Raw genomic sequence first — 24,488 nt, 5'->3', positions numbered from 1 at the left:
ACGAGAGAACGAAAGCGAGAGAGAAAACCAGAGAACGAGAGCGAGAGAGAAAACCAGAGAACGAGAGCGAGAGAGAAAACCAGAGAACGAGAGCGAGAGAGAAAACCAGAGAACGAGAGCGAGAGAGAAAACCAGAGAACGAGAGCGAGAGAAAACCAGAGAACGAGAGCGAGAGAGAAAACCAGAGAACGAGAGCGAGAGAGAAAACCAGAGAACGAGAGCGAGAGAGAAAACCAGAGAACGAGAGCGAGAGAGAAAACCAGAGAACGAGAGCGAGAGAGAAAACCAGAGAACGAGAGCGAGAGAGAAAACCAGAGAACGAGTGAGAGAGAACGAGAGAAAACCAGAGAACGAAAGCGAGAGTGACCGAGAGAAAACCAGAGAACGAGAGCGAGAGAGACCGAGAGAAAACCAGAGAACGAGAACGAGAGAGACCGAGAGAAAACCAGAGAACGAGAACGAGAGAGACCGAGAGCAAAACGAGAGAATGAGAGCGAGAGAGAACGAGAGAAAACCAGAGAACGAGAGCGAGAGAGAACGAGAGAAAACCAGAGAACGAGAGCGAGAGAGAACGAGAGAAAACCAGAGAACGAGAGCGAGAGAGAAAACCAGAGAACGAGAGCGAGAGAGAAAACCAGAGAACGAGAGCGAGAGAGAAAACCAGAGAACGAGAGCGAGAGAGAAAACCAGAGAACGAGAGCGAGAGAGAAAACCAGAGAACGAGTGAGAGAGACCGAGAGAAAACCAGAGAACGAGAGCGAGAGAGACCGAGAGCAAAACGAGAGAACGAGAACGAGAGAGCCGAGAGCAAAACGAGAGAACGAGAGAGAGCGAGAGAGAAAACCAGAGAACGAGAGAGAGCGAGAGAGAAAACCAGAGAACGAGAGAGAGCGAGAGAGAAAACCAGAGAACGAGAGAGAGCGAGAGAGAAAACCAGAGAACGAGAGAGAGCGAGAGAGAAAACCAGAGAACGAGAGCGAGAGAGAAAACCAGAGAACGAGAGCGAGAGAGAAAACCAGAGAACGAGAACGAGAGAGAAAACCAGAGAACGAGAGCGAGAGAGAAAACCAGAGAACGAGAGCGAGAGAGAAAACCAGAGAACGAGAGCGAGAGAGAAAACCAGAGAACGAGAGCGAGAGAGAAAACCAGAGAACGAGAGCGAGAGAGAAAACCAGAGAATGAGAGCGAGAGTGACCGAGAGAAAACCAGAGAACGAGAGAGACCGAGAGAAAACCAGAGAACGAGAACGAGAGAGACCGAGAGAAAAGCAGAGAACGAGAACGAGAGAGACCGAGAGAAAAGCAGAGAACGAGAACGAGAGAGACCGAGAGAAAACCAGAGAATGAGAGCGAGAGACCGAGAGCAAAACCAGAGAGCGAGAGCGAACCAGAGAATGAGAACGAGAGAAAACCAGAGAGAACGAGAGCGAGCGAACGAGCAAACGAGAGCAAACCCGAGAACAAGAGAGAGAACGAGAGAGCGAGAGCGAGAGCAAACCAGAGAATGAGAACGAGAGAGAAAACCAGAGAGAAAACCAGAGAGAACGAGAGCAAACCAGAGAATGAGAACGAGAGAGAAAACCAGAGAGAACGAGAGCAAACCAGAGAATGAGAACGAGAGAAAACCAGAGCGAACGAGAGAGAAAACCAGAGAACGAGAACGAGAGAAAACCAGAGCGAACGAGAGAGAAAACCAGAGAACGAGAACGAGAGAGACCGAGAGAAAACCAGAGAACGAGAACGAGAGAGACCGAGAGCAAAACGAGAGAACGAGAGCGAGAGAGAACGAGAGAAAACCAGAGAACGAGAGCGAGAGAGAACGAGAGAAAACCAGAGAACGAGAGCGAGAGAGAAAACCAGAGAACGAGAGCGAGAGAGAAAACCAGAGAACGAGAGCGAGAGAGAAAACGAGAGAGAACGAGAGCGAGAGAGAAAACCAGAGAACGAGAGCGAGAGAGAAAACGAGAGAGAAAACGAGAGAGAAAACGAGAGAGAAAACGAGAGAGAGAACGAGAGAGAGAACGAGAGAGAGAACGAGAGAGAGAACGAGAGAGAGAACGAGAGAGAGAACGAGAGAGCGTGAGCAAACCCGAGAATGAGAACGAGAGAAAACGAGAGAAAACCAGAGAACGAGAGAACGAAAGCGAGAGAGAAAACCAGAGAACGAGAGCGAGAGAGAAAACCAGAGAACGAGAGCGAGAGAGAAAACCAGAGAACGAGAGCGAGAGAGAAAACCAGAGAACGAGAGCGAGAGAAAACCAGAGAACGAGAGCGAGAGAGAAAACCAGAGAACGAGAGCGAGAGAGAAAACCAGAGAACGAGAGCGAGAGAGAAAACCAGAGAACGAGAGCGAGAGAGAAAACCAGAGAACGAGAGCGAGAGAGAAAACCAGAGAACGAGTGAGAGAGAACGAGAGAAAACCAGAGAACGAAAGCGAGAGTGACCGAGAGAAAACCAGAGAACGAGAGCGAGAGAGACCGAGAGAAAACCAGAGAACGAGAACGAGAGAGACCGAGAGAAAACCAGAGAACGAGAACGAGAACGAGAGAGACCGAGAGCAAAACGAGAGAATGAGAGCGAGAGAGAACGAGAGAAAACCAGAGAACGAGAGCGAGAGAGAACGAGAGAAAACCAGAGAACGAGAGCGAGAGAGAACGAGAGAAAACCAGAGAACGAGAGCGAGAGAGAAAACCAGAGAACGAGAGCGAGAGAGAAAACCAGAGAACGAGAGCGAGAGAGAAAACCAGAGAACGAGAGCGAGAGAGAAAACCAGAGAACGAGAGCGAGAGAGAAAACCAGAGAACGAGTGAGAGAGACCGAGAGAAAACCAGAGAACGAGAGCGAGAGAGACCGAGAGCAAAACGAGAGAACGAGAACGAGAGAGCCGAGAGCAAAACGAGAGAACGAGAGAGAGCGAGAGAGAAAACCAGAGAACGAGAGAGAGCGAGAGAGAAAACCAGAGAACGAGAGAGAGCGAGAGAGAAAACCAGAGAACGAGAGAGAGCGAGAGAGAAAACCAGAGAACGAGAGAGAGCGAGAGAGAAAACCAGAGAACGAGAGCGAGAGAGAAAACCAGAGAACGAGAGCGAGAGAGAAAACCAGAGAACGAGAACGAGAGAGAAAACCAGAGAACGAGAGCGAGAGAGAAAACCAGAGAACGAGAGCGAGAGAGAAAACCAGAGAACGAGAGCGAGAGAGAAAACCAGAGAACGAGAGCGAGAGAGAAAACCAGAGAACGAGAGCGAGAGAGAAAACCAGAGAATGAGAGCGAGAGTGACCGAGAGAAAACCAGAGAACGAGAGAGACCGAGAGAAAACCAGAGAACGAGAACGAGAGAGACCGAGAGAAAAGCAGAGAACGAGAACGAGAGAGACCGAGAGAAAAGCAGAGAACGAGAACGAGAGAGACCGAGAGAAAACCAGAGAATGAGAGCGAGAGACCGAGAGCAAAACCAGAGAGCGAGAGCGAACCAGAGAATGAGAACGAGAGAAAACCAGAGAGAACGAGAGCGAGCGAACGAGCAAACGAGAGCAAACCCGAGAACAAGAGAGAGAACGAGAGAGCGAGAGCGAGAGCAAACCAGAGAATGAGAACGAGAGAGAAAACCAGAGAGAAAACCAGAGAGAACGAGAGCAAACCAGAGAATGAGAACGAGAGAGAAAACCAGAGAGAACGAGAGCAAACCAGAGAATGAGAACGAGAGAAAACCAGAGCGAACGAGAGAGAAAACCAGAGAACGAGAACGAGAGAAAACCAGAGCGAACGAGAGAGAAAACCAGAGAACGAGAACGAAAGAAAACGAGAGAGAAAACCAGAGCGAACGAGAGAGAAAACTAGAGAACAAGAGAGAAGACCAGAGTGAACGAGAGCAAACCAGAGAATGAGAACGAGAGAGAAAACCAGAGAGAACGAGAGAGAAAACCAGAGTGAACGAGAGCAAACCAGAGAATGAGAACGAGAGAGAAAACCAGAGAGAACGAGAGAGAGAACGAGAGAGAGAACGAGAGAGAGAACGAGAGAGAGAACGAGAGAGAGAACGAGAGAGAGAACGAGAGAGAGAACGAGAGAGAGAACGAGAGAGAGAACGAAAGAGAAAACCAGAGAGAACGAGAGAGAAAACCAGAGAGAACGAGAGAAAAAACCAGAGAGAACGAGAGAAAACCAGAGAGCAAGAGAGAACGAGAGAAAACCAGAGAACGAGAGAGAACCAGAGAATGAGAGCGCGCGAGCAAACCCGAGAATGAGAACGAGAGAACGAGAGCAAACCAGAGCGAACGAGAGAGAAAACGAGAGAGAAAACGAGAGAGAAAACGAGAGAGAAAACGAGAGAGAAAACGAGAGAGAAAACGAGAGAGAAAACGAGAGAGTACGAGAGAGCGTGAGCAAACCCGAGAATGAGAACGAGAGAACGAGAGAGAACGAGAGAAAACCAGAGAACGAGAGCGAGAGAGAACGAGAGAAAACCAGAGAACGAGAGCGAGAGAGAAAACCAGAGAACGAGAGCGAGAGAGAAAACGAGAGAGAACGAGAGCGAGAGAGAAAACCAGAGAACGAGAGCGAGAGAGAAAACGAGAGAGAAAACGAGAGAGAAAACGAGAGAGAAAACGAGAGAGAAAACGAGAGAGAAAACGAGAGAGAGAACGAGAGAAAACCAGAGAAAACCAGAGAACGAGAGAACGAGAGCGAGAGAGAAAACCAGAGAACGAAAGCGAGAGAGAAAACCAGAGAACGAGAGCGAGAGAGAAAACCAGAGAACGAGAGAACGAGAGCGAGAGAGAAAACCAGAGAACGAAAGCGAGAGAGAAAACCAGAGAACGAGAGCGAGAGAGAAAACCAGAGAACGAGAGCGAGAGAGAAAACCAGAGAACGAGAGAACGAGAGCGAGAGAGAAAACCAGAGAACGAAAGCGAGAGAGAAAACCAGAGAACGAGAGCGAGAGAGAAAACCAGAGAACGAGAGCGAGAGAGAAAACCAGAGAACGAGAGCGAGAGAGAAAACCAGAGAACGAGAGCGAGAGAGAAAACCAGAGAACGAGAGCGAGAGAGAAAACCAGAGAACGAGAGCGAGAGAGAAAACCAGAGAACGAGAGCGAGAGAAAACCAGAGAACGAGAGCGAGAGAGAAAACCAGAGAACGAGAGCGAGAGAGAAAACCAGAGAACGAGTGAGAGAGAACGAGAGAAAACCAGAGAACGAAAGCGAGAGTGACCGAGAGAAAACCAGAGAACGAGAGCGAGAGAGACCGAGAGAAAACCAGAGAACGAGAACGAGAGAGACCGAGAGAAAACCAGAGAACGAGAACGAGAGAGACCGAGAGCAAAACGAGAGAACGAGAGCGAGAGAGAACGAGAGAAAACCAGAGAACGAGAGCGAGAGAGAACGAGAGAAAACCAGAGAACGAGAGCGAGAGAGAAAACCAGAGAACGAGAGCGAGAGAGAAAACCAGAGAACGAGAGCGAGAGAGAAAACCAGAGAACGAGAGCGAGAGAGAAAACGAGAGAGAAAACGAGAGAGAAAACGAGAGAGAGAACGAGAGAGAGAACGAGAGAGAGAACGAGAGAGAGAACGAGAGAGAGAACGAGAGAAAACCAGAGAACGAGAGCGAGAGAGAAAACCAGAGAACGAGTGAGAGAGAACGAGAGAAAACCAGAGAACGAAAGCGAGAGTGACCGAGAGAAAACCAGAGAACGAGAGCGAGAGAGACCGAGAGAAAACCAGAGAACGAGAACGAGAGAGACCGAGAGAAAACCAGAGAACGAGAACGAGAGAGACCGAGAGCAAAACGAGAGAACGAGAGCGAGAGAGAACGAGAGAAAACCAGAGAACGAGAGCGAGAGAGAACGAGAGAAAACCAGAGAACGAGAGCGAGAGAGAAAACCAGAGAACGAGAGCGAGAGAGAAAACCAGAGAACGAGAGCGAGAGAGAAAACCAGAGAACGAGAGCGAGAGAGAAAACCAGAGAACGAGAGCGAGAGAGAAAACCAGAGAACGAGAGCGCGAGAGAGAAAACCAGAGAACGAGAGCGAGAGAGAAAACCAGAGAACGAGAGCGAGAGAGAAAACCAGAGAACGAGAGCGAGAGAGAAAACCAGAGAACGAGAGCGAGAGAGAAAACCAGAGAACGAGAGCGAGAGAGAAAACCAGAGAACGAGAGCGAGAGAGAAAACCAGAGAACGAGAGCGAGAGAGAAAACCAGAGAACGAGAGCGAGAGAGAAAACCAGAGAACGAGAGCGAGAGAGAAAACCAGAGAACGAGAGCGAGAGAGAAAACCAGAGAACGAGAGCGAGAGAGAAAACCAGAGAACGAGTGAGAGAGAACGAGAGAAAACCAGAGAACGAAAGCGAGAGTGACCGAGAGAAAACCAGAGAACGAGAGCGAGAGAGACCGAGAGAAAACCAGAGAACGAGAACGAGAGAGACCGAGAGAAAACCAGAGAACGAGAACGAGAGAGACCGAGAGAAAACCAGAGAACGAGAACGAGAGAGACCGAGAGCAAAACGAGAGAACGAGAGCGAGAGAGAACGAGAGAAAACCAGAGAACGAGAGCGAGAGAGAACGAGAGAAAACCAGAGAACGAGAGCGAGAGAGAAAACCAGAGAACGAGAGCGAGAGAGAAAACCAGAGAACGAGAGCGAGAGAGAAAACCAGAGAACGAGAGAAAACGAGAGAAAACCAGAGAACGAGAGAAAACGAGAGAAAACCAGAGAACGAGAGAAAACGAGAGAAAACCAGAGAACGAGAGAACGAGAGCGAGAGAGAAAACCAGAGAACGAAAGCGAGAGAGAAAACCAGAGAACGAGAGCGAGAGAGAAAACCAGAGAACGAGAGCGAGAGAGAAAACCAGAGAACGAGAGCGAGAGAGAAAACCAGAGAACGAGAGCGAGAGAGAAAACCAGAGAACGAGAGCGAGAGAGAAAACCAGAGAACGAGAGAAAACGAGAGAAAACCAGAGAACGAGAGAACGAGAGCGAGAGAGAAAACCAGAGAACGAAAGCGAGAGAGAAAACCAGAGAACGAGAGCGAGAGAGAAAACCAGAGAACGAGAGCGAGAGAGAAAACCAGAGAACGAGAGCGAGAGAGAAAACCAGAGAGCGAGGGAGAAAACCAGAGAACGAGAGCGAGAGAAAACCAGAGAACGAGAGAACGAGAGCGAGAGAGAAAACCAGAGAACGAAAGCGAGAGAGAAAACCAGAGAACGAGAGCGAGAGAGAAAACCAGAGAACGAGAGCGAGAGAGAAAACCAGAGAACGAGAGCGAGAGAGAAAACCAGAGAACGAGAGCGAGAGAGAAAACCAGAGAACGAGAGCGAGAGAGAAAACCAGAGAACGAGAGCGAGAGAGAAAACCAGAGAACGAGAGCGAGAGAGAAAACCAGAGAACGAGTGAGAGAGAACGAGAGAAAACCAGAGAACGAAAGCGAGAGTGACCGAGAGAAAACCAGAGAACGAGAGCGAGAGAGACCGAGAGAAAACCAGAGAACGAGAACGAGAGAGACCGAGAGAAAACCAGAGAACGAGAACGAGAGAGACCGAGAGCAAAACGAGAGAACGAGAGCGAGAGAGACCGAGAGAAAACCAGAGAACGAGAGCGAGAGAGAACGAGAGAAAACCAGAGAACGAGAGCGAGAGAGAAAACCAGAGAACGAGAGCGAGAGAGAAAACCAGAGAACGAGAGAAAACGAGAGAAAACCAGAGAACGAGAGAAAACGAGAGAAAACCAGAGAACGAGAGAACGAGAGCGAGAGAGAAAACCAGAGAACGAAAGCGAGAGAGAAAACCAGAGAACGAGAGCGAGAGAGAAAACCAGAGAACGAGAGCGAGAGAGAAAACCAGAGAACGAGAGCGAGAGAGAAAACCAGAGAACGAGAGCGAGAGAGAAAACCAGAGAACGAGAGCGAGAGAGAAAACCAGAGAACGAGAGCGAGAGAGAAAACCAGAGAACGAGAGCGAGAGAAAACCAGAGAACGAGAGCGAGAGAGAAAACCAGAGAACGAGAGCGAGAGAGAAAACCAGAGAACGAGAGCGAGAGAGAAAACCAGAGAACGAGAGCGAGAGAGAAAACCAGAGAACGAGTGAGAGAGAACGAGAGAAAACCAGAGAACGAAAGCGAGAGAGACCGAGAGAAAACCAGAGAACGAGAACGAGAGAGACCGAGAGAAAACCAGAGAACGAGAACGAGAGAGACCGAGAGAAAACCAGAGAACGAGAACGAGAGAGACCGAGAGCAAAACGAGAGAACGAGAGCGAGAGAGAACGAGAGAAAACCAGAGAACGAGAGCGAGAGAGAACGAGAGAAAACCAGAGAACGAGAGCGAGAGAGAAAACCAGAGAACGAGAGCGAGAGAGAAAACCAGAGAACGAGAGCGAGAGAGAAAACCAGAGAACGAGAGCGAGAGAGAAAACCAGAGAACGAGAGCGAGAGAGAAAACCAGAGAACGAGTGAGAGAGACCGAGAGAAAACCAGAGAACGAGAGCGAGAGAGACCGAGAGAAAACCAGAGAATGAGAGCGAGAGAGACCGAGAGAAAACCAGAGAACGAGAGCGAGAGAGACCGAGAGAAAACCAGAGAACGAGAGCGAGAGAGACCGAGAGAAAACCAGAGAACGAGAGCGAGAGAGACCGAGAGAAAACCAGAGAACGAGAGCGAGAGAGACCGAGAGAAAACCAGAGAACGAGAACGAGAGAGACCGAGAGCAAAACGAGAGAACGAGAACGAGAGAGCCGAGAGCAAAACGAGAGAACGAGAGAGAGCGAGAGAGAAAACCAGAGAACGAGAGAGAGCGAGAGAGAAAACCAGAGAACGAGAGAGAGCGAGAGAGAAAACCAGAGAACGAGAGAGAGCGAGAGAGAAAACCAGAGAACGAGAGAGAGCGAGAGAGAAAACCAGAGAACGAGAGCGAGAGAGAAAACCAGAGAACGAGAGCGAGAGAGAAAACCAGAGAACGAGAGCGAGAGAGAAAACCAGAGAACGAGAGCGAGAGAGAAAACCAGAGAACGAGAGCGAGAGAGAAAACCAGAGAACGAGAGCGAGAGAGAAAACCAGAGAACGAGAGCGAGAGAGAAAACCAGAGAACGAGAGCGAGAGAGAAAACCAGAGAACGAGAGCGAGAGAGAAAACCAGAGAACGAGAGCGAGAGAGAAAACCAGAGAACGAGAGCGAGAGAGAAAACCAGAGAACGAGAGCGAGAGAGAAAACCAGAGAATGAGAGCGAGAGTGACCGAGAGAAAACCAGAGAACGAGAGAGACCGAGAGAAAAGCAGAGAACGAGAACGAGAGAGACCGAGAGAAAAGCAGAGAACGAGAACGAGAGAGACCGAGAGAAAAGCAGAGAACGAGAACGAGAGAGACCGAGAGAAAACCAGAGAATGAGAGCGAGAGACCGAGAGCAAAACCAGAGAGCGAGAGCGAACCAGAGAATGAGAACGAGAGAAAACCAGAGAGAACGAGAGCGAGCGAACGAGCAAACGAGAGCAAACCCGAGAACAAGAGAGAGAACGAGAGAGCGAGAGCGAGAGCAAACCAGAGAATGAGAACGAGAGAGAAAACCAGAGAGAAAACCAGAGAGAACGAGAGAGAAAACCAGAGAGAACGAGAGCAAACCAGAGCGAACGAGAGAGAAAACCAGAGAACGAGAACGAGAGAAAACCAGAGCGAACGAGAGAGAAAACCAGAGAACGAGAACGAAAGAAAACGAGAGAGAAAACCAGAGCGAACGAGAGAGAAAACTAGAGAACAAGAGAGAAGACCAGAGTGAACGAGAGCAAACCAGAGAATGAGAACGAGAGAGAAAACCAGAGAGAACGAGAGAGAAAACCAGAGTGAACGAGAGCAAACCAGAGAATGAGAACGAGAGAGAGAACGAGAGAGAGAACGAGAGAGAGAACGAGAGAGAGAACCAGAGAGAACGAGAGAGAAAACCAGAGAGAACGAGAGAAAAAACCAGAGAGAACGAGAGAAAAAACCAGAGAGAACGAGAGAAAAAACCAGAGAGAACGAGAGAAAAAACCAGAGAGAACGAGAGAGAACGAGAGAAAACCAGAGAACGAGAGAGAACCAGAGAATGAGAGCGCGCGAGCAAACCCGAGAATGAGAACGAGAGAACGAGAGCAAACCAGAGCGAACGAGAGAGAAAACGAGAGAGAAAACGAGAGAGAAAACGAGAGAGAAAACGAGAGAGAAAACGAGAGAGAAAACGAGAGAGAAAACGAGAGAGAAAACGAGAGAGTACGAGAGAGTACGAGAGAGCGTGAGCAAACCCGAGAATGAGAACGAGAGAACGAGAGAGAACGAGAGAAAACCAGAGAACGAGAGCGAGAGAGAACGAGAGAAAACCAGAGAACGAGAGCGAGAGAGAAAACCAGAGAACGAGAGCGAGAGAGAAAACCAGAGAACGAGAACGAGAGAGAAAACCAGAGAACGAGAGCGAGAGAGAAAACCAGAGAACGAGAGCGAGAGAGAAAACCAGAGAACGAGAGCGAGAGAGAAAACCAGAGAGAAAACGAGAGAGAAAACGAGAGAAAACGAGAGAAAACCAGAAAACCAGAGAACGAGAGCGAGAGAGAAAGAGAAAACCAGAGAACGAGAGCGAGAGAGAAAACCAGAGAACGAGAGCGAGAGAGAAAACCAGAGAACGAGAGCGAGAGAGAAAACCAGAGAACGAGAGCGAGAGAGAAAACCAGAGAACGAGAGCGAGAGAGAAAACCAGAGAACGAGAGCGAGAGAGAAAACCAGAGAACGAGAGCGAGAGAGAAAACCAGAGAACGAGAGCGAGAGAGAAAACCAGAGAACGAGAGCGAGAGAGAAAACCAGAGAACGAGAGCGAGAGAGAAAACCAGAGAACGAGAGCGAGAGAGAAAACCAGAGAACGAGAGCGAGAGAGAAAACCAGAGAACGAGAGCGAGAGAGAAAACCAGAGAACGAGAGCGAGAGAAAACCAGAGAACGAGAGCGAGAGAGAAAACCAGAGAACGAGTGAGAGAGAACGAGAGAAAACCAGAGAACGAAAGCGAGAGTGACCGAGAGAAAACCAGAGAACGAGAGCGAGAGAGACCGAGAGAAAACCAGAGAACGAGAACGAGAGAGACCGAGAGAAAACCAGAGAACGAGAACGAGAGAGACCGAGAGCAAAACGAGAGAACGAGAGCGAGAGAGAACGAGAGAAAACCAGAGAACGAGAGCGAGAGAGAACGAGAGAAAACCAGAGAACGAGAGCGAGAGAGAAAACCAGAGAACGAGAGCGAGAGAGAAAACCAGAGAACGAGAGCGAGAGAGAAAACCAGAGAACGAGAGCGAGAGAGAAAACCAGAGAACGAGCGAGAGAGACCGAGAGAAAACCAGAGAACGAGAGCGAGAGAGACCGAGAGAAAACCAGAGAACGAGAGCGAGAGAGACAGAGAGAAAACCAGAGAACGAGAGCGAGAGAGACCGAGAGAAAACCAGAGAACGAGAGCGAGAGAGACCGAGAGAAAACCAGAGAACGAGAGCGAGAGAGACCGAGAGAAAACCAGAGAACGAGAACGAGAGAGACCGAGAGCAAAACGAGAGAACGAGAACGAGAGAGCCGAGAGCAAAACCAGAGAACGAGAGAGAGCGAGAGAGAAAACCAGAGAACGAGAGAGAGCGAGAGAGAAAACCAGAGAACGAGAGAGAGCGAGAGAGAAAACCAGAGAACGAGAGAGAGCGAGAGAGAAAACCAGAGAACGAGAGAGAGCGAGAGAGAAAACCAGAGAACGAGAGAGAGCGAGAGAGAAAACCAGAGAACGAGAGCGAGAGAGAAAACCAGAGAACGAGAGCGAGAGAGAAAACCAGAGAACGAGAGCGAGAGAGAAAACCAGAGAACGAGAGCGAGAGAGAAAACCAGAGAACGAGAGCGAGAGAGAAAACCAGAGAACGAGAGCGAGAGAGAAAACCAGAGAACGAGAACGAGAGAGAAAACCAGAGAACGAGAGAGAAAACCAGAGAACGCGAGCGAGAGAGAAAACCAGAGAACGAGAGCGAGAGAGAAAACCAGAGAACGAGAGCGAGAGAGAAAACCAGAGAACGAGAGCGAGAGAGAAAACCAGAGAACGAGAGCGAGAGAAAACCAGAGAACGAGAGCGAGAGAGAAAACCAGAGAACGAGTGAGAGAGAACGAGAGAAAACCAGAGAACGAAAGCGAGAGTGACCGAGAGAAAACCAGAGAACGAGAGCGAGAGAGACCGAGAGAAAACCAGAGAACGAGAACGAGAGAGACCGAGAGAAAACCAGAGAACGAGAACGAGAGAGACCGAGAGCAAAACGAGAGAACGAGAGCGAGAGAGAACGAGAGAAAACCAGAGAACGAGAGCGAGAGAGAACGAGAGAAAACCAGAGAACGAGAGCGAGAGAAAAAACCAGAGAACGAGAGCGAGAGAGAAAACCAGAGAACGAGAGCGAGAGAGAAAACCAGAGAACGAGAGCGAGAGAGAAAACCAGAGAACGAGCGAGAGAGACCGAGAGAAAACCAGAGAACGAGAGCGAGAGAGACCGAGAGAAAACCAGAGAACGAGAGCGAGAGAGACAGAGAGAAAACCAGAGAACGAGAGCGAGAGAGACCGAGAGAAAACCAGAGAACGAGAGCGAGAGAGACCGAGAGAAAACCAGAGAACGAGAGCGAGAGAGACCGAGAGAAAACCAGAGAACGAGAACGAGAGAGACCGAGAGCAAAACGAGAGAACGAGAACGAGAGAGCCGAGAGCAAAACCAGAGAACGAGAGAGAGCGAGAGAGAAAACCAGAGAACGAGAGAGAGCGAGAGAGAAAACCAGAGAACGAGAGAGAGCGAGAGAGAAAACCAGAGAACGAGAGAGAGCGAGAGAGAAAACCAGAGAACGAGAGAGAGCGAGAGAGAAAACCAGAGAACGAGAGAGAGCGAGAGAGAAAACCAGAGAACGAGAGCGAGAGAGAAAACCAGAGAACGAGAGCGAGAGAGAAAACCAGAGAACGAGAGCGAGAGAGAAAACCAGAGAACGAGAGCGAGAGAGAAAACCAGAGAACGAGAGCGAGAGAGAAAACCAGAGAACGAGAGCGAGAGAGAAAACCAGAGAACGAGAACGAGAGAGAAAACCAGAGAACGAGAGAGAAAACCAGAGAACGCGAGCGAGAGAGAAAACCAGAGAACGAGAGCGAGAGAGAAAACCAGAGAACGAGAGCGAGAGAGAAAACCAGAGAACGAGAGCGAGAGAGAAAACCAGAGAATGAGAGCGAGAGTGACCGAGAGAAAACCAGAGAACGAGAGAGACCGAGAGAAAAGCAGAGAACGAGAACGAGAGAGACCGAGAGAAAAGCAGAGAACGAGAACGAGAGAGACCGAGAGAAAAGCAGAGAACGAGAACGAGAGAGACCGAGAGAAAACCAGAGAATGAGAGCGAGAGACCGAGAGCAAAACCAGAGAGCGAGAGCGAGAGACCGAGAGCAAAACCAGAGAGCGAGAGCGAACCAGAGAATGAGAACGAGAGAAAACCAGAGAGAACGAGAGCGAGCGAACGAGCAAACGAGAGCAAACCCGAGAACAAGAGAGAGAACGAGAGAGCGAGAGCGAGAGCAAACCAGAGAATGAGAACGAGAGAGAAAACCAGAGAGAAAACCAGAGAGAACGAGAGCAAACCAGAGAATGAGAACGAGAGAGAAAACCAGAGAGAACGAGAGCAAACCAGAGAATGAGAACGAGAGAAAACCAGAGCGAACGAGAGAGAAAACCAGAGAACGAGAACGAGAGAAAACCAGAGCGAACGAGAGAGAAAACCAGAGAACGAGAACGAAAGAAAACGAGAGAGAAAACCAGAGCGAACGAGAGAGAAAACTAGAGAACAAGAGAGAAGACCAGAGTGAACGAGAGCAAACCAGAGAATGAGAACGAGAGAGAAAACCAGAGAGAACGAGAGAGAAAACCAGAGTGAACGAGAGCAAACCAGAGAATGAGAACGAGAGAGAAAACCAGAGAGAACGAGAGAGAGAACGAGAGAGAGAACGAGAGAGAGAACGAGAGAGAGAACGAGAGAGAGAACGAGAGAGAGAACGAGAGAGAGAACGAGAGAGAGAACGAGAGAGAAAACCAGAGAGAACGAGAGAGAAAACCAGAGAGAAAACCAGAGAGAACGAGAGAGAAAACCAGAGAGAACGAGAGAGAAAACCAGAGAGAACGAGAGAGAAAACCAGAGAGAACGAGAGAAAAAACCAGAGAGAACGAGAGAAAAAACCAGAGAGAACGAGAGAAAAAACCAGAGAGAACGAGAGAAAAAACCAGAGAGCGAGAGAGAACGAGAGAAAACCAGAGAACGAGAGAGAACCAGAGAATGAGAGCGCGCGAGCAAACCCGAGAATGAGAACGAGAGAACGAGAGCAAACCAGAGCGAACGAGAGAGAAAACGAGAGAGAAAACGAGAGAGAAAACGAGAGAGAAAACGAGAGAGAAAACGAGAGAGAAAACGAGAGAGAAAACGAGAGAGAAAACGAGAGAGAAAACGAGAGAGAAAACGAGAGAGAAAACGAGAGAGTACGAGAGAGCGTGAGCAAACCCGAGAATGAGAACGAGAGAACGAGAGAGAACGAGAGAAAACCAGAGAACGAGAGCGAGAGAGAACGAGAGAAAACCAGAGAACGAGAGCGAGAGAGAAAACCAGAGAACGAGAGCGAGAGAGAAAACGAGAGAGAACGAGAGCGAGAGAGAAAACCAGAGAACGAGAGCGAGAGAGAAAACGAGAGAGAAAACGAGAGAGAAAACGAGAGAGAAAACGAGAGAGAGAACGAGAGAGAGAACGAGAGAAAACGAGAGAAAACCAGAGAACGAGAGAACGAGAGCGAGAGAGAAAACCAGAGAACGAAAGCGAGAGAGAAAACCAGAGAACGAGAGCGAGAGAGAAAACCAGAGAACGAGAGCGAGAGAGAAAACCAGAGAACGAGAGCGAGAGAGAAAACCAGAGAACGAGAGCGAGAGAGAAAACCAGAGAACGAGAGAAAACCAGAGAACGAGAGAACGAGAGCGAGAGAGAAAACCAGAGAACGAAAGCGAGAGAGAAAACCAGAGAACGAGAGCGAGAGAGAAAACCAGAGAACGAGAGCGAGAGAGAAAACCAGAGAACGAGAGCGAGAGAGAAAACCAGAGAACGAGAGCGAGAGAGAAAACCAGAGAACGAGAGCGAGAGAGAAAACCAGAGAACGATAGAGAACGAGAGAAAACCAGAGAACGAGAGAGAACGAGAGAAAACCAGAGAACGAGAGCGAGAGAGAAAACCAGAGAACGAGAGCGAGAGAGAAAACCAGAGAACGAGAGCGAGAGAGAAAACCAGAGAACGAGAGCGAGAGAGAAAACCAGAGAACGAGTGAGAGAGACCGAGAGAAAACCAGAGAACGAGAGCGAGAGAGACCGAGAGAAAACCAGAGAACGAGAGCGAGAGAGACCGAGAGAAAACCAGAGAACGAGAGCGAGAGAGACCGAGAGAAAACCAGAGAACGAGAGCGAGAGAGACCGAGAGAAAACCAGAGAACGAGAACGAGAGAGACCGAGAGCAAAACGAGAGAACGAGAACGAGAGAGCCGAGAGCAAAACGAGAGAACGAGAACGAGAGAGCCGAGAGCAAAACGAGAGAACGAGAGAGAGCGAGAGAGAAAACGAGAGAACGAGAGAGAGCGAGAGAGAAAACCAGAGAACGAGAGAGAGCGAGAGAGAAAACCAGAGAACGAGAGAGAGCGAGAGAGAAAACCAGAGAACGAGAGAGAGCGAGAGAGAAAACCAGAGAACGAGAGAGAGCGAGAGAGAAAACCAGAGAACGAGAGAGAGCGAGAGAGAAAACCAGAGAACGAGAGCGAGAGAGAAAACCAGAGAACGAGAGCGAGAGAGAAAACCAGAGAACGAGAGCGAGAGAGAAAACCAGAGAACGAGAGCGAGAGAGAAAACCAGAGAACGAGAGCGAGAGAGAAAACCAGAGAACGAGAGCGAGAGAGAAAACCAGAGAACGAGAGCGAGAGAGAAAACCAGAGAATGAGAGCGAGAGTGACCGAGAGAAAACCAGAGAACGAGAGAGACCGAGAGAAAAGCAGAGAACGAGAACGAGAGAGACCGAGAGAAAAGCAGAGAACGAGAACGAGAGAGACCGAGAGAAAAGCAGAGAACGAGAACGAGAGAGACCGAGAGAAAACCAGAGAATGAGAGCGAGAGACCGAGAGCAAAACCAGAGAGCGAGAGCGAACCAGAGAATGAGAACGAGAGAAAACCAGAGAGAACGAGAGCGAGCGAACGAGCAAACGAGAGCAAACCCGAGAACAAGAGAGAGAACGAGAGAGCGAGAGCGAGAGCAAACCAGAGAATGAGAACGAGAGAAAACCAGAGAGAACGAGAGCGAGCGAACCCGAGAACGAGAGAGAGAACGAGAGAAAACCAGAGACCGAGAGCGAGAGAGAACGAGAGAAAACCAGAGACCGAGAGAGAGAGAGAGAACGAGAGAGAGAGAGAGAGAACCAGGGAGAGAGAACCAGAGAACGAGAGCAAACGAGCGAGCAAGCGAAAGAACGAGGCAGAGCGAGCGAAAGAACGAGGCAGAGCGAGCGAGAGAACGCGAGCAAGAGAACGCGAGCGAGAGAACGAGAACGCGAGAACGAAAACGAGAACGCGAGAACGAGAGAGAGAGAGAACGAGAGAGAGAGAGAACGAGAGAGAGAGAGAACGAGAGAGAGAGAGAACGAGAGAGAGAGAGAACGAGAGAGAGAGAGAACGAGAGAGAGCAAACCAGGGAACGAGAGCAAGCGAGCGAAAGAACGATGCAGAGCGAGCGAAAGAACGATGCAGAGCGAGCGAAAGAATGCGAGCGAGCGAACGCGAGAACGAGAGCAAACCAGAGAACGAGAACGAGAGAGAGAACGAGAGAGAGAGAAAACCAGAGAACGTGAGGAGAGAGAGTAGAGAGAAGAGAGTAGAGAGAAGAGAGTAGAGAGAAGAGAGTAGAGAGAAGAGAACAGAGAGAAGAGAACAGAGAGAAGAGAACAGAGAGAAGAGAACGAGAGAAGAGAACGAGAGAAGAGAACGAGAGAAGAGAACGAGAGAAGAGAACGAGCGAAAGAACGAGAGCGAGCGAGCGAAAGAATGAGAGCGAGCGAGCAAAAGAACGAGAGCGAGCGAGCAAAAGAACGAGAGCGAGCGAGAGAATGAGAGCGGGCGAGAGAACGAGAGCGGGCGAGAGAACGAGAGCAAACCCGAGAGCGGGCGAGAGAACGAGAGCAAACCCGAGAGCGAGAGAGAGAACGAGAGCGAGAGAATGCGAGAGCGAGAGCGAGAGAAAACCAGAGAACGAGAGAAAACCAGAGAACGAGAGAGAGAGAGAACGAGAGAACGAGAGAGAGCGAGAGAATGAGAGAGAGCGAACGAGAGCAGACGAGAGCGAACGAGAGCAGACGAGAGCGAGCGAGCGAAAGAACGAGAGCGAGCGAGCGAAAGAACGAGAGCGAGCGAGCGAAAGAACGAGAGCGAGCGAGCGAAAGAACGAGAGCGAGCGAACGAGAGCAGACGAGAGCGAACGAGAGCAGACGAGAGCGAACGAGAGCGAGCGAACGAGAGCGAGCGAGCGAACGAGAGCGAGCGAGCGAACGAGAGAGAGAACGAGTGCAAACCAGAGAATGAGAACGAGAGAAAACCAGAGAGAACGAGAGCGAGCGAACGAGAGCGAGCGAGCGAACGAGAGCAAACCCGAGAACGAGAGAGAACGAGTGCAAACCAGAGAATGAGAACGAGAGAAAACCAGAGAGAACGAGAGCGTGCGAACGAGCATACGCGAGAACGAGAGAGAGAACGAGTGCAAACCAGAGAATGAGAACGAGAGAAAACCAGAGAGAAGGAGAGCGAGCGAACGAGAGCGAGCGAACGAGAGCGAGCGAACGAGAGCGAGCGAACGAGAGCAAACCCGAGAACGAGAACGAGAGCGAAGAGAACGAAAGCGAACTAGAGAACGAAAGCGAGCGAATGAGAGCAAACCAGAGAATGAGAGCGAGAGAGAACGATTTCAAACCAGAGAACGAGAACGAAAGGAAACGAGAGAAAACCAGAGAGAACGAGAGAGAGCGAGCGAGAGCAAACACGAGAACGAGAGAGAGAACGAGAGAACGAGAGAGAGAACGAGAGCGAGAGAGAACGAGAGCAAACCAGAGAATGAGAATGAGAGAAAACCAGAGAGAATGAGAGCGAGCGAACGAGAGCAAACCAGAGAATGAGAATGAGAGAAAACCAGAGAGAACGAGAGCGAGCGAACGAGAGCAAACCCGAGAATGAGAACGAGAGAGAGAACGAGAGGAGAGAATAGAGAGAAGAGAATAGAGAGAAGAGAACGGGAGAAGAGAAAGAGAGCAAACCCGAGAACGAGAGCGAAGAGAACGAAAGCGAACTAGAGAACGAAAGCGAGCGAATGAGAGAAAACCAGAGAATGAGAGCGAGAGAGAAAACCAGAGAACGAGTGAGAGAGAACGAGAGAAAACCAGAGAACGAAAGCGAGAGTGACCGAGAGAAAACCAGAGAACGAGAGCGAGAGAGACCGAGAGAAAACCAGAGGACGAGAACGAGAGAGACCGAGAGAAAACCAGAGAACGAGAACGAGAGAGACCGAGAGAAAACCAGAGAACGAGAGAGACCGAGAGCAAAACGAGAGAACGAGAGAAAACGAGAGAACGAGAGAAAACCAGAGAACGAGAGCGAGAGAGAAAACCAGAGAACGAGAGCGAGAGAGAAAACCAGAGAACGAGAGCGAGAGAGACCGAGAGAAAACCAGAGAACGAGAACGAGAGAGACCGAGAGCAAAACGAGAGAACGAGAACGAGAGAGCCGAGAGCAAAACGAGAGAACGAGAGAGAGCGAGAGAGAAAACCAGAGAACGAGAGAGAGCGAGAGAGAAAACCAGAGAACGAGAGAGAGCGAGAGAGAAAACCAGAGAACGAGAGAGAGCGAGAGAGAAAACCAGAGAACGAGAGAGAGCGAGAGAGAAAACCAGAGAACGAGAGAGAGCGAGAGAGAAAACCAGAGAACGAGAGAGAGCGAGAGAGAAAACCAGAGAACGAGCGAGAGCGAGAGAGAAAACCAGAGAACGAGCGAGAGCGAGAGAGAAAACCAGAGAACGAGAGCGAGAGAGAAAACCAGAGAACGAGAGCGAGAGAGAAAACCAGAGAACGAGAGCGAGAGAGAAAACCAGAGAACGAGAGCGAGAGAGAAAACCAGAGAACGAGAGCGAGAGAGAAAACCAGAGAACGAGAGCGAGAGAGAAAACCAGAGAATGAGAGCGAGAGTGACCGAGAGAAAACCAGAGAACGAGAGAGACCGAGAGAAAAGCAGAGAACGAGAACGAGAGAGACCGAGAGAAAAGCAGAGAACGAGAACGAGAGAGACCGAGAGAAAAGCAGAGAACGAGAACGAGAGAGACCGAGAGAAAACCAGAGAATGAGAGCGAGAGACCGAGAGCAAAACCAGAGAGCGAGAGCGAACCAGAGAATGAGAACGAGAGAAAACCAGAGAGAACGAGAGCGAGCGAACGAGCAAACGAGAGCAAACCCGAGAACAAGAGAGAGAACGAGAGAGCGAGAGCGAGAGCAAACCAGAGAATGAGAACGAGAGAAAACCAGAGAGAACGAGAGCGAGCGAACGAGCAAACGAGAGCAAACCCGAGAACGAGAGAGAGAATGAGTGCAAACCAGAGAATGAGAACGAGAGAAAACCAGAGAGAACGAGAGCGAGCGAACCCGAGAACGAGAGAGAGAACGAGAGAAAACCAGAGACCGAGAGCGAGAGAGAACGAGAGAAAACCAGAGACCGAGAGAGAGAGAGAGAACGAGAGAGAGAGAGAGAGAACCAGGGAGAGAGAACCAGAGAACGAGAGCAAACGAGAGTGAGCAAGCGAAAGAACGAGGCAGAGCGAGCGAAAGAACGCGAGCAAGAGAACGCGAGCGAGAGAACGAGAACGCGAGAACGAAAACGAGAGAGAGAACGAGAGAGAGAGAGAACGAGAGAGAGAGAGAACGAGAGAGAGAGAGAACGAGAGAGAGAGAGAACGAGAGAGAGCAAACCAGGGAACGAGAGCAAACGAGAGCAAGCGAGCGAAAGAACGATGCAGAGCGAGCGAAAGAACGATGCAGAGCGAGCGAAAGAATGCGAGCGAGCGAACGCGAGAACGAGAGCAAACCAGAGAACGAGAACGAAAGAAAACGAGAGAGAAAACCAGAGAGAACGAGAGCAAACCAGAGAATGAGAATGAGAGAAAACCAGAGAGAACGAGAGCGAGCAAACGAGAGCAAACCCGAGAACGAGAACGAGAGAGAGAACGAGAGAGAGAGAAAACCAGAGAACGTGAGGAGAGAGAGTAGAGAGAAGAGAACAGAGAGAAGAGAACAGAGAGAAGAGAACAGAGAGAAGAGAACAGAGAGAAGAGAACGAGAGAAGAGAACAGAGAGAAGAGAACGAGAGAGAGCGAGCGAAAGAACGAGAGCAAGCGAGCAAAAGAACGAGAGCGAGCGAGCAAAAGAACGAGAGCGAGCGAGCAAAAGAACGAGAGCGAGCGAGCAAAAGAACGAGAGCGAGCGAGCAAAAGAACGAGAGCGAGCGAGAGAATGAGAGCGGGCGAGAGAACGAGAGCAAACCCGAGAGCGGGCGAGAGAACGAGAGCAAACCCGAGAGCGAGAGAGAGAACGAGAGCGAGAGAATGCGAGAGCGAGAGCGAGAGAAAACCAGAGAACGAGAGAAAACCAGAGAACGAGAGAACGAGAGAGAGCGAGAGAATGAGAGAGAGCGAGCGAAAGAACGAGAGCGAGCGAGCGAAAGAACGAGAGCGAGCGAACGAGAGCAGACGAGAGCGAACGAGAGCAGACGAGAGCGAACGAGAGCAGACGAGAGCGAACGAGAGCGAACGAGAGCGAGCGAACGAGAGCGAGCGAACGAGAGCGAGCGAACGAGAGCGAGCGAGCGAACGAGAGCGAGCGAGCGAACGAGAGAGAGAACGAGTGCAAACCAGAGAATGAGAACGAGAGAAAACCAGAGAGAACGAGAGCGAGCGAACGAGAGCGAGCGAGCGAACGAGAGCAAACCCGAGAACGAGAGAGAACGAGTGCAAACCAGAGAATGAGAACGAGAGAAAACCAGAGAGAACGAGAGCGTGCGAACGAGCAAACGCGAGAACGAGAGAGAGAACGAGTGCAAACCAGAGAATGAGAACGAGAGAAAACCAGAGAGAACGAGAGCGAGCGAACGAGAGCGAGCGAACGAGAGCGAGCGAACGAGAGCGAGCGAACGAGAGCAAACCCGAGAACGAGAACGAGAGCGAGAACGAGAGCGAAGAGAACGAAAGCGAACTAGAGAACGAAAGCGAGCGAATGAGAGCAAACCAGAGAATGAGAGCGAGAGAGAACGAGAGAAAACCAGAGAACGAGAACGAAAGGAAACGAGAGAAAACCAGAGAGAACGAGAGAGAGCGAGCGAGAGCAAACACGAGAACGAGAGAGAGAACGAGAGAACGAGAGAGAGAACGAGAGCGAGAGAGAACGAGAGCAAACCAGAGAATGAGAATGAGAGAAAACCAGAGAGAATGAGAGCGAGCGAACGAGAGCAAACCAGAGAATGAGAATGAGAGAAAACCAGAGAGAACGAGAGCGAGCGAACGAGAGCAAACCCGAGAATGAGAACGAGAGAGAGAACGAGAGGAGAGAATAGAGAGAAGAGAATAGAGAAGAGAATAGAGAGAAGAGAACGGGAGAAGAGAAAGAGAGCAAACCCGAGAACGAGAACGAGAGAACGAGAGAGAGAGAAAACCAGAGAACGAGAGGAGAGAATAGAGAGAAGAGAACAGAGAGAAGAGAACAGAGAGAAGAGAACAGAGAGAAGAGAACAGAGAGAAGAGAACGAGAGAAGAGAACGAGAGAAGAGAACGAGAGAAGAGAACGAGAGCGAGAGAGAACAAGAGAAAATGAGAGCGAGCGAAAGAACGAGAGAGCGAGCGAAAGAACGAAAGCAAGCGAGCGAAAGAACGAAAGCAAGCGAGCGAAAGAACGAAAGCAAGCGAGCGAACGAGAGCGAGCGAGAGAACGAGCGAGAGAACGAGCGAGAGAACGAGCGAGAGAACGAGAGAGAGAGCGAGAGAGAGAGAGAGCGAGAGAGAGAGCGAGAGAGAGAACGAGAGAGAGAACGAGAGAGAGAACGAGAGAGAGAACGAGAGAGAGAACGAGAGCAAACCCAAGAACGAGAGCGAGAGAGCGAGAGAGCGAGAGCAAACCAGAGAATGAGAACGAGAGCAAACACGAGAACGAGACAAGGAGAGAACGAGCGAGAGAGAGCGAGAGAGAGCGCGAGAGAGAGAGAGAGAGAACGAGAGAGAGAGCGAGAGAACGAGAGAGAGAACGGGAGAGAGAGCGGGAGAGAGAGCGAGAGAGAGAGCGAGAGAGAGAGCGAGAGAGAGAGAGAGCGAGAGAGAGAGCGAGAGAGAGAGCGAGAGAGAGAGCGAGAGAGAGAGCGAGAGAGAGAGCGAGAGAGAGAGCGAGAGAGAGAGCGAGAGCGAGAGAGCGAGAGCGAGAGCGAGAGCGAGAGCAAACCAGAGAATGAGAACGAGAGCAAACACGAGAACGAGACAAGGAGAGAACGAGAGAGAGAGAGAGAGAACGAGGGACAGAGAGAACGAGGGACCGAGAGAGAGAGGGACCGAGAGAGAGAGGGACCGAGAGAGAGAGGGACCGAGAGAGAGAGGGACCGAGACAGAGAGGGACCGAGACAGAGAGGGACCGAGACAGAGAGGGACCTAGACAGAGAGGGACCGAGACAGAGAGGGACCGAGACAGAGAGGGACCGAGACAGAGAGGGACCGAGACAGAGAGGGACCGAGAGAAAACCAGAGAATGAAAGCGAGAGAGAACGAGAGAAAACCAGAGAACGAGAGTGAGAGAAAACCAGAGAACGAGAGTGAGAGAAAACCAGAGAACGAGAACAAGAGAAAACCAGAGAGAGAACGAGAGAGAACGAGAGAGAACGAGAACAAACCCGAGAACGAGAACGAGAGAAAACCCGAGAACGAGTGAGAGAGAACGAGAGAGAGAAAACCAGAGAACGAGAGAAAACCAGAGAACGAGAGAAAACCAGAGAACGAGAGAAAACCAGAGAACGAGAGAAAACCAGAGAACGAGAGAAAACCAGAGAACGAGAGAAAACCAGAGAACGAGAGCGAGAGAGAACCAGAGAGAAAACCAGAGAACGAGAACGAGAGAGAGAGAGAGAACGAGAGAGAGAGAGAGAACGAGAGAGAGAGAGAGAACGAGAGAGAGAGAGAGAACGAGAGCGAGAGAGAGAACGAGAGCGAGAGAGAACGAGAGCGAGAGAACGAGAGAAAACCAGAGAGAACAAGAGCGAGCAAACGAGAGCAAACCCGAGAACGAGAGAGAGAACGAGAGCAAACCAGTGAATGAGAACGAGAGAAAACCAGAGAGAACGAGAGAGAGAGAACGAGAGAGAGAGAGAGAGAGAACGAGAGAGAGAGAGAGAGAGAACGAGAGAGAGAGAGAGAGAACGAGAGAAATTCAGAGAACGAGAGAAAACAAGAGAAAGCGAACGAGAGCGAGCGAACCCGAGAACGAGAACGAGAGACCGAAAGTGAAAGAGAACGAGAGAAAACCAGAGAAGAGAGAGAGAGAGAGAACGAGAGAAAACCAGAGAACAGAGAGAGAGAGAACAAGAGAGAGAGAGAGAACGAGAGAGAGAGAGAGAACGAGAGAGAGAGAGAGAACGAGAGAGAGAGAACAAGAGAGAGAGAGAGAACGAGAGAGAGAGAACGAAAGAGAGAGAACCAGAGAACGAGAGCAAACGAGAGCGAGCGAGCGAAAGAACGAGGCAGAGCGAGCGAGAGAACGCGAGCGAGAGAACGAGAATGCAAGAACGAAAACGAGAGAAAACGAGAGAGAAAGCGAGAGAGCAAGAGAGAACGAAAGAATGAGAGAACGAAAGAATGAGAGAACGAAAGAATGAGAGAACGAAAGAATGGGAGAACGAAAGAATGAGAGAACGAAAGAACGAGAGAGAGAGCAAACCAGAGAACGAGAGCAAACCAGAGAACGAGAGCAAACCAGAGAACGAGAGCAAACCAGAGCGAGCGAGCGAAAGAACGAGGCAGAGCGAGCGAAAGAATGCAAGCGAGAGAACGCGAGCAAACCCGAGAACGTGAGAGAGAACGAGAGCAAACCAGAGAGAACGAGAGAGCGCGAACGAGAGTGAGCGAACGAGAGCAAACCCGTGAACGAGAACGAGAGCGAAGAGAACAAAAGCGAACTAGAGAACGAAAGCGAGCGAATGAGAGCAAACCAGAGAATGAGAGCGAGAGAGAGAACGATTTCAAACCAGAGAACGAGAACGAAAGGAAACGAGAGAGAAAACCAGAGAGAACGAGAGCGAGTGAACGAGAGCAAACCCGAGAACGAGAGAGAGAATAGAGAGAAGAGAATAGAGAAGAGAATAGAGAGAAGAGAACGAGAGGAGAAAG

General features: G+C 50.1%; 2 protein-coding genes across 4 annotated transcripts in view; one reads left to right on the top strand and one right to left on the bottom strand.

Moving 5' to 3' along the window:
* The window catches only part of LOC137380227 (ubiquitin-like modifier-activating enzyme 1), a 360,351-nt gene that overhangs the window by 301,283 nt on the left and 34,580 nt on the right, over nt 1-24,488 (bottom strand). The gene's annotated exons all lie outside the window — the stretch shown is intronic.
* Nucleotides 20,088-24,466, top strand: LOC137380441 (RNA-binding protein 25-like; the record flags this gene model as incomplete). The annotated part of the gene is made up of 4 exons (XM_068052369.1): nt 20,088-20,212; nt 21,246-21,422; nt 23,989-24,169; nt 24,389-24,466. Coding segments are annotated over exons 1-4 (561 nt in total), but the record flags the coding sequence as incomplete, so codon positions are not given.

The sequence above is a fragment of the Heterodontus francisci genome, chromosome 19 (assembly GCF_036365525.1).
Source record: "Heterodontus francisci isolate sHetFra1 chromosome 19, sHetFra1.hap1, whole genome shotgun sequence".
NCBI classification, from domain to species: Eukaryota; Metazoa; Chordata; class Chondrichthyes; order Heterodontiformes; family Heterodontidae; genus Heterodontus; species Heterodontus francisci.
The sequence above is the reverse complement of the archived record's forward strand: the minus strand, read 5'-3'. Positions and strand labels throughout refer to the sequence as shown.